A 13,962-nucleotide genomic window follows, 5' to 3' on the forward strand; every position below is an offset into this window, starting at 1 on the left:
TCTGAGATACATCCATATTGCACGCTGCTATAATTCTTTGTTGTCTATAATCCACTATATGAATACAACATAAATTACTCCTTCTTCTGTTGATAGACATTTGAGTACGTGGCAGTTTAGGCTATCATAGATAATGCTATTATGAACACTCTTGTGCAAGTCTTTGGTGTACTCATTTTAGTTGCACACATTCTAGGAGTAGAAATGCTGAGTCATTGGGTAAGCATATGCTCCAGTTTGGCAGTTAACACTAAACAAATTTTCCAAATTATACCAATTTACACTCCCATCTGCAGTGTAGGATAGTATGCTGCTTCACGTCCTTATGGGAACACAACCATGCTCATTCATTTATATACTGTCTATAGATTCTGACATGGTTTGGCTGTGTCCCCAACCAGAATATCATCTTGAATTGTAATCCCATAATCCCCATGTGTCAAGAGAGGGACCAGGTGGAGGTAATCGGATCATGGGGACAGTTTCCCCCATTCTGCTCCCATGATTGTGAGTCTTGAGGTATCTGATGGTTTTGTAAGCACTGGCATTTCCCCTGCTTGCACTCACTCTATCCTGCCTAAGAGGGTGCCTGCTTCTTCTCTGTCTTTTGCCATGACAGTAATTTTCCAGAGGCCTTCCCAGCAATGTGGAACTGTGAGTCAATTAAACCTCTTTCCTTTATAAATTACCCAGTCTCAGGCATTTCTTCATAGCAGTGTGAAAGTGGACCAACACAGTTGCTTTCATGCTACAATGGTATAGCCGAATAGTTGCAACAGAAACCGCATGGCCCACAAGGCTAAAATATTAACTCAGCTCTTTAAATTTGCTGAGCCCTAGTTATACTGGCTCACTGCAACCTCTGCCTCCTGGGTTCAAGCGATTCTCGTGCCTCAGCCTCCCAAGTAGCTGGGATTACAGGCTTGCAACATCATGCCCGGCTAATTTTTGTACTTTTAGTAGAGATGGGGTTTCCCCATGTTGGCTAGGCTGGGTTTGTTTTTGTTTTTTGTTTTATTTTGCGACAGGGTCGCTCTCTGTTGCCCAGGCTGGAGTACAATAGCATGAACCCAGTTCTCTGAAGCCTTGACCTACTGGGTTCAAGTGATCCTCCCATCTTGGTATCCGAAGCACCTGGGACCTGGTGAACCCAAGACCATCATACCCAGCTAATTGTTTTATATTTAATTTTTTGTAGAGATAGGAATCTCATCATGTTGTCCAGGCCGGTCTCAAAATCCTAGGCTCAAGTTATCCTCCCACTTTGGCCTTCCAAAGTGCTGGGATTACAAGCATGAGCCACTGCGCCTGGCTGAGCTTTTTACTTCTTGTCTAATGTGTTTTAGGCCACAAGTTTTCTTCAAAACATGGCATTACATGTATCTCATAAATATAAGAGGCTATATTTTCATTATCATGTAATTCAAAATAATCTTCTAATTTTCATTGTGATTTCTTCTTACACTGGGTGCAGAATCCCAGCTATGTTTATTACATTTTTTGACCGCATTCTTCCAATCTTCTATATTCATACAAGTGTGTGTGTGTGCTTGCTCTTTCAGTCACTGAAACAAGTCTTAAAAATCCCCACTATAATGGTGGATTTGTCCAATTCTGTTTTTAGATTTGCCAATCTTTGTATATTTTTCTATCATGTTACAAAGTATACAGGGATTAGCACTATTTTATCTTCCCAGTGTACTGAAACTTTTATCATTATGAACTCTATCAATGCTTCTGGCTGAAGTTTCTATCAATTTTATCAGATATTACACAGATATATCAGCATTTTTTTTTGGGGGGGGTGTGTGTGTGGCCATTTGCATGATGTACCTTTTTTCATTCCTGACAAAATCTTTTTAAATCTTTATTTTACCTTCATTTTTAAGCCTATTTCCACTAGGTATAGAATCATAGATGAGTAGGTAAAAACACTATTTAGCAATTAAAAAGGAATGAATTACTGATATATGCGACAACAGGGATGAATCTCAAAACATTACCTTTCACAAAAGAATTCAGGTACAAAGAATATATACAGTATGTATAATTCCATTTATATGAAATTATAGAGTGAAAAAAAGCAGATTATTGGTTTTCTAAGGCCTGGAGTGGGGTAAGAACTGACTGCAAAGAGGCACAAGGGAATCTTTTTGGAGTGATAGAAAATGTTCTATATCGTAATTCAGGTGGTATATTCATTTGTCAAAACTCACTGAACTATACACTTTAAAAAAAAAACTACAGAGGTTCATGCATAATAAAAATTATTAATGCTGGCCAGGAGCAGTGGTTCACACCTGTAATCCTAGCACTTTGTGAGGCAGAGGCAACTGGATCACTTGAGCCCAGCAGTTCAAGACTAGTCTTGCCAGGCAACATTGTGAGACCCTCTCTTGATTAAAGAAAAAAAAATTAATGCAGCTAATAAAAACAAAACTCTATACACCTGAAAAAAGTTCTCATGATGGGTGCAGAGTATACATACTCGTCTAACAAAATACATCTCCAAAGTCAGTAATTTTCCAAAAGGAATTAGTTGTTCTTAAAGAAACTGTTCAAGTATATTTAAGATCCAATTAAAAAACAAAAAACAACTACAACATTAATTGGATATACATGTACAGAAAATTTTGAAATGATCATAAATACAAGTTATAACTAAGATTAAAAATTGCCTGAATCCAATAAATTATGGCTACAATCACTACCAAGTTAGAATACACTATTAATAAAATCCTAAAAATTAGTCCTTCTTTTGTACTCATAATTTGCATAGCTTGAGCAATTTTATTACTCTTGACTTATTCACCTAATAAAATTTGCTGAATTTTAAATGCTCTGAAAGCCAAATACACAGTTAACTCTTGAGCAACATGGATTTGAACAGTGTGGGTCCACTTATTTGCAGATTTTCTTCCACTTGTGTTACTCCTAAAACAGCAGGACTGCACAAGGCTTTCAGGAGCCTATCCCTTGCACCAGTGTGCCCTGAATGTGAAATGTGGAGTCAAAGGAGATTATTTTGGACCTTTAAGATTTAATGACTGCCCTACTGGGTTCTGAACTTGTGTGGGACCTCTCGCGCCTTTCTTTTGGCCAATTTCTCCCTTTTGGAACAGGAGCATATACCCAATGTATGTACCCCCAATTGTATCTTGGGAATAACTAACTTGTTTTTGACTTTACAGGCTCATAGGTGGAAGGGATTAGACTTGTCTCAGATAAGACTGAACTTTTGAGTTAATGCTGGAATGAGTTAAGACTCTGGGGACTGTTGGGAAGGCATAATTGTATTTAGCAACGTGAGAAGGACAAGAGATTTGGGAGGCGCTGGGGCAGAATAGTATGGTTTGGATCTGTGTCCCTGTCCAAATTTCATATTCAACCGTAATCCCCCATGTTGGAGATGGGGCCTGGTGGGAGGTGATAGGATCATGGGGGTGGTATTTCATAAATGATTTAGCACCATCCCCTCTGGTTGCAACAGTGAGTTCTTGTGAAATCTGGTTGTTTAAAAGTGTGTGGCATCTCTTCCCCAACCCCTCTTATTCCTGCTCCAGCCATGTGAGACAAGCCTGCTTCCCCTTCTCCTTCTGTCATAAGTTTCCTAAGATCTCCCCAGAAGCAGAGGCCACTATGTTTCCTATACAGCCTACAGAATTGTGAACCAATTAAACCTCTTCTCTTTCTTTATATATTACCCATCTTGGGCATTTCTTTACAGCCAGTGGAAAACCAACTAATACAAGGACCAACCCCTCTTCTTCCTCCTCCTCTTCAGCCTACTCAATGTGAGGATGATAAAGATGAAGACCTTCAGAATGGTCCACTTCCACTTAAGGAATAGCAACTATATTTTCTTTCTCTTCCTTATGATTTTCTTAATAACACTTCTTTTCTGTAGTTCACTTTATTATAAGAACATAGTATACAAAATATACAATATATAACACATGTGCTGACTATTTGTTATCAGTAAGACTTCCAATCAACAGTAGGCTATTTGTACTTAAGTTTTGGTGGAGTCATTTTTCTTCTTCTTTTTTTTTGAGACGGAATCTTTGCTCTGTCGCTCAGGCTGGAGTGCAGTGGCGCAATCTCGGCTCACTACAACCTCTACCATCCAGGTTCAAGCGATTCTCCTGCCTCAGCCTCCCAAGTAGCTGGGACTACAGGCATGCACCACCACGCCCAGCTAATTTTTGTATTTTTTAGTAGAGACAGGGTTTCACCATGTTGGTCAGGCTGGTCTTGAACTCCTGACCTCGTGATCCACCAGCCTTGGCCTCCCAAAGTGTTGGGATTACAGGTGTGAGCCACCACGCCTGGCCTGGGGGAGTCATTTTTCTAAAGTCAAATGTAATTTACTCTCTACTAGAAAAATCATCTTTGTAAACACAAAATATTATCAATGAGAGAAAACAAAACCAGTATAACCTCTCCCATGGAATTTATAATTGCAAAAAATGAACATCAGGGTTCTACACCTCAGCATGAATTTTTTCCTTTTAGCCCAAGTGTAAATGTGAATTCGAACTTAACAGGAAATTTCATACACATTTAAGAATGTTATAGAATAGCAAGCACTATTCCCTTTAAAAATCAATAAAATTCCCCAAAACTTTAATAACTGTAGAACAGGCCGGGCGCAGTGATTCATGCCTGTAATCCCAGCACTTTGGGAGGCTGAGGCAGGCGGATCACCTGAGGTCGGGAAATCAAGACCAGCCTGACCAATATGGAGAAACCCCATCTGTACTAAAAATACAAAATTAGTAGGGCGTAGTGGCACATGCATGTAATTCCAGCTACTCGGGAGGCTGAGGCAGTAGAATTGCTTGAACCCAGGAGGCAGAGGTTGTGATGAGCCAAGATTACGCCATTGCACTTCAGCCTGTGTAACGAGCGAAATTCCGCCTCAAAAAAAGAAAACAAAACAAAACTGTAGAACAAAAAAATACATGTTCCAAAATTCCCCTCAAGGCTAAGCCAGAATCTTCTGGCAAAAAAGAAATTAAGGATCACGGGAGGACAAGACAGGTTCAGCATCACCTGCAGTATTTCAGGTCATAAAGGCCTAGTGGAGCACTCCTTTATAATCACCATGCCTTCAAAAACTGATGCTGACACTCTCTCTTAAGACTCAATGACTGCACATTAACAGTGTCTTGCCAGCAAATTAATAGCTTATGAATCTTGTTGTAATGAATGAGTCTTACACTTCATTCATGCCAGCAATATCATTATCTAATTCTAGTCTAGTCTTTTTACATCTAAAAATGAAATGTCCCTGGATTCTAAATGGTACAAAACAGGATCATTTCAAAAGACAGAGCTGTGATACTAAAAGAAAAAGCCACAGGGAAAGGGATAAAGTGAGAGCAAACAACTTACCTTGTCCCCGATGGCAGTGAAAGTTGTTCAAGTGAATCACCTCTTCATTGCTGTTTCCCTCTGCCATTTTCAAACGCAGACATGCACATACGGGACTGCTAATATCTAAACATGGTGATCATCTGTTTCAAAAGGTCTGAAAAGGAAGCAAAGAGGAACAGTAAGAAAGAGGAAGTATCAAAATTCTTGCCATGTATCTGGTCAGGGAACATCTGAAGCTTATGCTGAAAACATTCCTTAAGAAAACATATCCAAGGAAGTAGGTCAAAAAAAAAAAAAAACCCACAAAAACTCAAAACGTATGGCATCAAAACATATTTTTAAAATACACATATTAAAGAGACAAAGTACAGACAGAGAATTCACATCTTGATACAAATATGTTAACAAAGAAATGAGTTAAGGGTATTAATAGGCAATTCACAAAAAAGAAAACACAGAAGATGCTCAACCTCACTAACAAGCAGGGAAAGGCAAATCAGAAAATGAATTATGTTTCAGCCAGATGCAATGGCTCATGCCTGTAATCCCAGAACTTTGGGAGGCCGAGGCGGGAAGGTCATGAGGTCAGGAGTTCGAGACCAGCCTGACCAACATGGTGAAAACCCATCTCTACAAAAAATACAAAAATTAGCCGGGCGTGGTGGCAGGCATCTGTAGTCCCAGCTACTCGGGAGGCTGAGGCAGGAGAATGGCATGAACCCATGAGGTGGAGCTTGCAGTGAGCTGAGATTGCGCCACTGCACTCCAGCCTGGGCAACAGAGTGAGACTCCATCTGGAAAAAAAAAAAAAAAAACACCCCACACATACGCACACATGGCCGGGTGCAGTGGCTCACACCTGTAATCCCAGCACTTTGGGAGGCCGAGGTGGGGGGATCACGAGGTCTGGAGATTGAGACCATCCTGGCCAACAAGGTGAAACCCTGTCTCTACTAAAAATTAAAAAAATAAATAATAAATAATAAAAATACAAAAATTACCAGGGTGTGGTGACGGGTGCCTGATATCCCAGCTAGTCGGGAAGTTAAGGCAGAAAAATCACAAGAACCCGGGAGGCAGAGGTTGCAGTGAGCCAAGATCATGCCACTGCACTCCAGCCTGTGCGACAGAGAGACTGTCTCAAAAAAAAAAAAAAAAAATTACAATTACAATATGCATAACAATGACCTCAGCAACTTCAGGACAGTGACTATTTCTGAGTAAGGGAGAATGAAAAGGAACTTGAACTTGAGTTACATATAACATTTTTTTTCTTTCGTTTGAAGATATTTAAAGCAAACAAGGCAAAACATGAACATATGTTAAATCTGGGTAGCAGACGTGAGTAGTAGACTTGTATTTTTGAAATCCATCCCTCTCTTCCTTTAAAAAGAGGTATCATGGTGTTAAAGCCAAGGACCAGCGATGGAACAGAAACACAGAAGCTAGTGATGGGGCTAAAGCTGCAGAACTATTGAACTCTGGGGATAGGAAACAGAAATATTTGGGAAATGGATTCATATGAGAATAATGGGGACAAAAAAATAAATTAAAAAAACTATGTCTATTACGGAAGGAGAAAAGGTGGGTACCAACGAGGGATTGGGTAGATTAACTGTTAAGTGACATGAGGGAACCTTTCCAGGCTGTCATGCTCTATATATTGACTGTGGTGGTAGTCACCTGGGTATATGCATGTCAAAACTCACTGAACTGTATACTAAAATGAAGAGAATTTAATTATATATCAATAAAGATTTCTTTGAGGGCTGGGAGCAGTGGCTCACACCTGTAATCCCAGCACTTTGAGAGGCTGAGGAAGACGGATCACTTGAGGTCAGGAGTTCGAGACCAGCCCTGCCAATGTGGTGAAACCCCATTTCTACTAAAAATATAAAAATTTGCCAGACGTGGTGGCAGGCACCTGTAATCCCAGCAATTTGGAAGGCTGAGGCAGGAGAATAGCTTGAACCCAGTAGGCAGAGGTTGTAGTCTTTTTTTTTTTGAGCCAGAGTCTCTCTCTGTCATCCCCGCTGGAGAGCAGCTGTACGATCATGGCTCACTGCAGCCTTGAACCCGTGGGCTCAAGCAATCCTCCTGCCTCAGCCTCAGAGTAGCTGGGACTACAGGCATGTACCACCATGCCTAGCTAAATTTTTTTTTTTTTTTTTTTTGAGGCGGAGTCTCGCTCTGTCGCCCGGACTGGAGTGCAGTGGCCAGATCTCAGCTCACTGCAAGCTCCGCCTCCTGGGTTTCCGCCATTCTCCTGCCTCAGCCTCCCAAGTAGCTGGGACTACAGGCGCCTGCCACCTCGCCGGCTAGTTTTTGTATTTTTAGTAGAGACGGGGTTTCACCGTATTAGCCAGGATGGTCTCGATCTCCTGACCTCGTGATCCGCCCGTCTCGGCCTCCCAAAGTGCTGGGATTACAGGCTTGAGCCACCGCGCCCGGCCGCCTAGCTAAATTTTTAAAAAATTTTTGTAGAGACAGGGTCTCACTATGTTGCCCAGGCTGGTCTGGATATCCTGGTCTCAAGCATTCCTTCTGCCTTGGCTTCCCAAAGTGCTGGGATTACAGCTGTGAACCACCAAGTCCAGCCTGTATCAATAAAGATTTTAACAAATAAAACAGATGGCTGGGTGCAATGGCTCATGCCTGTAATCTCAGCACTTTGGGAGGCCAAGGCAGGCGGGCCACTCGAGGTCAGGAGTTGAGACCAGCCTGGCCAACATGGCGAAACCCTGCCTCTACTAAAAATACGAAAAATTAGCTAGGCATGGTGGCAGGCGCCTGTAATCCCAGCTACTTAGGAGGCTGAGGCAGAATTGCTTCAACCTGGGAAGCAGAGGTTGCAATTAGCTGAGATCGCGCCATTGAACTCCAGGTTGGGAGACAAGAGCAAAACTGTCTCAAAAGAATAAATTTATTAAAAAATAAAACAAAACAAAACAGGTAAGTATCCATTCAAGCAAGGGTGTGGTGAAACTATACTGTCTACTGAACAGCAGTAAAAATAAAACCACACATAAATATGTCATAAGGTAAAACATTAAAATTGCAAAAACTACCAGACATAAAACAAGGATAAAAATAGACTCTTCAGGCTGGGCGTGGTGGCTCACACCTGTAATCCCAGCACTTTGGGAGGCTGAGGAGGGCGGATCACTTGAAGTCAGGAGTTCGAGACCAGCCTGGTCAGCATGGCAAAACACTGTCTCTACTAAAAATACAAAAATCAGCTTGGTGTGGTGGCATGCACCTGTAATCCCAGCTATTCAGGAGGTTGAGGTGAGAGAATCACCTGAACCCTGGAGGCCGAGGTTGCAGTAGGCCAAGATCATGCCACTGTACTCCAGCCTAGGCAATAGAGCAAGACACTGTCTCCTTAAAGAAAAAAAAAAAAAAAAAAAAGACTCTTCATAAGAAGCAATTAACACCGAAGTAATAAAATATGATCTTTAAGTAGTAGAGAAAAAATAACTGTAAACTTCAAATTCTGTGATCCCTTATTTTTCAAGAGTAAGGGCAGGGGCTGGCTACAGTGGTTCATGCCTATAATCTCACCACTTTGGGAACCTAAAGCGGGACAATTGCTGGAGGCCAGAAATTTGAGACCAGCCTGAGCAAACTTGGTGAGACCCCATCTCTACAAATAACTGAAAAAAATTAGTTGGGCATGGTGGCACACGCATCTGTGGTCCCACTTACTCGGGAGGCTGAGGCTAGAGGATTGCTTGAGTCCATGAGTTCCAAGGTTACAGTGAGCTATGACCAACCCAGTACACTCCAGTCTAGGAAACAGAGCAAGACTCTCTTTAAAAAAAAAAAAAAAAAAAAAAAAGTAAGGATGGGATAAAACAATTTTTACACATTCAAAGACTAAGAGAGTTTACCTCCCACAGATACTCAAAGAGCTATTAAAAAAATGAACTTCAAGGCCGGCATGGTGGCTCATACCTGTAATCCCAGGACTTTGGGAGGTCAAGGCCAGTGGATGGCTTAAGGTCAGGAATTTGAGACCAGCCTGGGCAACATAGTGACGACTATCTATACTAAAAATACAAAAATTAACTGGGTGTGGTAGCAGGTGGGAACCTGTAATCCCAGCTACTTGGGAGGCTGAGGTAGGAGAACTGCTTGAGTTTGGCAGGGGGAGGTTGCAGTGAGCTGAGATCGTGCCACTGCACTCCAGCCTAGGCAACAGAGTGAAACTCCATCTCGAAAAAAAAAGGCGTGGTGGTGCACACCCGTAGTACCAGCTACTCAGGAAGATGAGGCAGGAGGATGGCTTGAACCCAGGAGTTCAACACTGCAGTGTGCCACCATCATGCCACTGCACTCCAGCCAGGGTGAGAGCAAGATCCTGCCTCTGAAACAAACAAAAAGCATGAAAAAGAAATGTGGGGCCGGCATGGTGGCTCACATCTGTAATCCCAGTACTTCGGGAGGCCGAGGCGGGCAGACTGCCTGGGCTCAGGAGTTTGCCACCAGTCTGGGCAACACAAGTGAAACCCTGTCTCTACTAAAATACAAAAAAAAAAAAAAAATTAGCTGGGTGTGGTGGTATGCACACGTAACCCCAGCTACTCGGGAGGCTGAGGCAGGAGAATTGCTTGAACCTGGGAGACAGAGGTTGCAGTGAGCCGAGATCGCACCACTACACTCCAGCCTGGGTGACAGAACGAGACTCTGTCTCAAAAAAAAAAAAAAAAAAAAAAACCAAGAAATAGAAACATGAATCCTGGCTGGACACAATGGCTCACACTTGTAATCCAGGAAACCAATCCTTGGTATACCAAGGTGGGAGAATCACTTGACGCTAGGGGTTCAAGACCAGCCTGGGCAATATAGCTAGACCCTGTCTCTATAGTTAGACCCTGTCACTATAGGTGGCATGTACCTATAGTTCTAGCTACTCAGGAGTCTGAAGCAGGAGGATCTCCTGAACCCAGGAGTTTGATGTTGCAGTGAGCCATGAGTATGCCACTGCATTCCAGTCTGGGTAACAGAGACATGTCTCAAAAAACTAAAAAACAAACAAACAAAAAACCCTTGAGTCGGCTGGGCGCGGTGGCTCAAGCCTGTAATCCCAGCACTTTGGGAGGCCGAGGCGGGCGGATCACAAGGTCAGGAGATCGAGACCATCCTGGCTAACATGGTGAAAGCCTGTCTCTACTAAAAAATACAAAAAACTAGCTGGGCGAGGTGGCGGGCGCCTGTAGTCCCAGCTACTCGGGAGGCTGAGGCAGGAGAATGGCGTGAACCCGGGAGGCGGAGCTTGCAGTGAGCTGAGATCTGGCCAGTGCACTCCGGCTTGGGTGACAGAGCGAGACTCCGTCTCAAAAAAAAAAAAAAAAACACAAACCCTTGAGTCTAGAGAAATGAGTGGTGCTCTAAACTGTGTCACGCCTGGCCTCCAAATTCCTATATTGAAGCTCTGACCTCCAATATAATGGTATTTGGAGATGGAGTCTGTGGGAGGTGATTAGAATTAGATGAAGTCGTGGAGGTGGGGCCCTCATGATGGCTGGGCACACTGAGAAGAAGAGATAACAGAGAGCTTGCTTTTTCTCTCCATCATGTGAGAACACAGGGAGAAAGCAGTTGTCTGAGATCCAGGAAGAGAAATAACCAGAATCCAACAATGCTGAAACTCTATTCTCAGACTTCCAAATTCCAGAACTGTGAGAAAATAAATTTGTTTTAAATGTCACCCAGTCGATGCTATTTTGTTAGTTTATGGTATCAGTCGGCTTGAGTTGCCTAATACAGGTGGAATTACAGAAACAACACATATAGCACAGAAAATAATGAAACAGGGTCTTAATTTCAGGAAACGAACGTCTGTGGCACAACTTTTTAAAAATGTTTAAAAGCTGAAATTAAAATGCTATACAACTACAGAGGGTGCATATGTATGTTTAGTCTGTATGTTTAGAGACTGATATTCACCAGATAGTTGTACAACGATAATGTCCTTGGGTCTTGTTTCAGAAGCTAACAGAGAGAATAAAATTACAAGCCAAAATGAGGATGCTGCTATGTATAAGCCATTTTTCTTATCCCTTTACATGCATAACACATCTAATCCTAACAACATCCCAATAATCCTGGCATGATTATTCACCTTACTTTACAGAGACTTTGGTTCTGGTCATGACAAAGTATTAATAGCCTGTAGTGGACGAACTCTTTGCCTCTTCTTACAAATCCACTATAAAAAGACCAAATATATAAAACACATCTTTGAAGGCAACGGAGAAAAACCGGCTGGCAGGATTTCAGGGGCTCTGATCTGTGAAAAATGAGAAGCACATTAGGACAGGACACATTTATCCTGCATTTTTTGTCTCCTGAAGGCACTTCCCAAATCTTAAGTGTGAAAAAATGGACCTGAGGCAGAAGCAGCAATTTCAATGGGCTGAGGAGTTGAAGGTCAGAGTTTGGGGCTGCCAAAGTAGCTGAGACTTAAGGGACGAAATTCTAGCAAGGAAGAATCCACTGAGAAATAAATCTCCAAAATCCAGAATAATAACCTCCTCACCCCCCCCCCCACCAAGTTGCTGACCTATGCTACATACATGCAGGACTAGACTCCCCAAAATCCAATAGCAGAAAAGCTAAAGTGCTGAGCAGAGACCTCAGCAAACATGTATTGTTGAGAGGGATTTTTTTTTTGAGATGGAGTTTTGCTCTGCCATCCAGGCTGCAGTAATGGTGCAATCTTGGCTCACTGCAACCTCCGCCTCCTGGGTTCAAGCCATTTTCCTGCTTCAGCCTCCCAAGTAGCAGGGACTACAGGCACGCACCACCATGCCCAGCTAATTTTTGTATTTTCAGTACAGAGGGGATTTTGTTATGTTGGCCAGGCTGGTCTCGAACTCCTGACCTCAGGTGATGCACCTGCTTTGGCCTCCCAAAGTACTGGGATTACAGGCATAAGCCACCACTCCCAGCCTGTTGAGAGAGATTAAAGGTCAAACCCAACTAAAGTAGAGGAGTGCTGGTAAACCCTGAGCTTTCATCTGAGATCCTAGGAAAGCAAATCTTAAAGGTTAAGAGCAAAATGAAAACAGACTTAATACAGACCAAACCATGACAGGATCAAGATGATCTGCCGGTACTCTAATATGCACACCTAAAAAACTTAAACCACAATGGAGGAGTATCATTTGGAACCTCCAGTTTTTTCATTCATAATGTCCAGACTTTTTTTTTTTTTTTTTTTTGAGACGGAGTCTCGCTCTGTCGCCCAGGCTGGAGTGCAGTGGCCGGATCTCAGCTCACTGCAAGCTCCGCCTCCGGGTTCACGCCATTCTCCTGCCTCAGCCTCCCGAGTAGCTGGGACTACAGGCGCCCGCCACCGCGCCCGGCTAGTTTTTTGTATTTTTTTAGTAGAGACGGGGTTTCACCGTGTTAGCCAGGATGGTCTCGATCTCCTGACCTCGTGATCCGCCCGTCTCGGCCTCCCAAAGTGCTGGGATTACAGGCTTGAGCCACCGTTTTTTTTTTTTTTTTTTTTTGAGGTGGAGTCTCGCTCTGTCGCCCGGACTGGAGTGCAGTGGCCGGATCTCAGCTCACTACAAGCTCCGCCTCCCGGGTTTACGCCATTCTCCTGCCTCAGCCTCCCGAGTAGCTGGGACTACAGGCGCCTGCCACCTCGCCCGGCTAATTTTTTGTATTTTTAGTAGAGACGGGGTTTCACCGTGTTAGCCAGGATGGTCTCGATCTCCTGACCTCGTGATCCGCCCGTCTCGGCCTCCCAAAGTGCTGGGATTACAGGTTTGAGCCACCGCGCCCGGCCAATAATATATCACCCCCCACCACCTCAGGCACCGCTGGGATTCGAACCCAGGATCTCCTGTTTACTAGACAGGCGCTTTAACCAGCTAAGCCACAGCGCCAGGGCAGACTTTGATTTTAAAAAAAAAAAAACAAACATTACCAGGTGTGGTAGCTCATGTCTGTAATCCTAGCACTTTGGGAGGCTGAAGCAGGAGGATCACTTGAGCCCAGGAGTTTAAGACCAGCCTGGGAAATACAGTGAGATCTTGTCTCTATTAGGGGAAAACAAAACAAAACAAAAGGCCAGGCCCAGTGGCTCATGCCTGTAATCCCAGCACTTTGGGAGGCCGAGGCGTGTGGATCACCTGAGCTCAGGAGTTTGAGACCAGCCCGGGCAACCCGGTGAAACAGTCTCTACTAAAAACACAAAAATTAGCTGAGTGTGGTGGCGCACGCTTGTAATCGCAGCTACTCGGGAGGCTGAGGTAGGAGAATCGCTTGAACTGAGGAGATGGAGGTTGCAGTGAGCTGAGATGAAGCCACTGCACTCCATCCAGCCTAGGCAACAAGAGTGAAACTCTGCCTCAAAAAAATAAAATAAAATAAAACAAAACCACAAGGAAATTCTGGGAAGACAGCAGTAGTAACAGCAGAATAGTCTTTGCATCGCCTCAAATTGTCACATTCCATGGACAACAGTTACAAAAAAACTAGACGAGAAAGAATCTCCACAAACACCAAATTACTGTAAACACAAGATTTAAATGTGCTTCTTGCTCTGTCACCGAGGCTGGAGTG

General features: G+C 43.3%; 1 protein-coding gene and 1 non-coding gene across 2 annotated transcripts in view; both read right to left on the minus strand.

The window, feature by feature from the left end:
• The window catches only part of LOC117072204 (E3 ubiquitin-protein ligase RNF216-like), a 65,318-nt gene that overhangs the window by 40,649 nt on the left and 10,707 nt on the right, over positions 1-13,962 (minus strand). Inside the window, exon 2 of the mRNA XM_033192119.1 lies at positions 5,398-5,533. Within this exon, the coding sequence (XP_033048010.1) occupies positions 5,398-5,464 (67 nt within the window). The 5' untranslated portion in view covers positions 5,465-5,533. The remainder of the gene's footprint in view (positions 1-5,397; positions 5,534-13,962) is intronic.
• On the minus strand, positions 13,210-13,283 carry TRNAT-AGU. The gene has a single exon. It is a non-coding gene; the product is annotated as a tRNA-Thr (tRNA).

The sequence above is a fragment of the Trachypithecus francoisi genome, unplaced genomic scaffold, assembly GCF_009764315.1.
Source record: "Trachypithecus francoisi isolate TF-2019V2 unplaced genomic scaffold, Tfra_2.0 Lachesis_group4, whole genome shotgun sequence".
Taxonomy (NCBI): Eukaryota; Metazoa; Chordata; class Mammalia; order Primates; family Cercopithecidae; genus Trachypithecus; species Trachypithecus francoisi.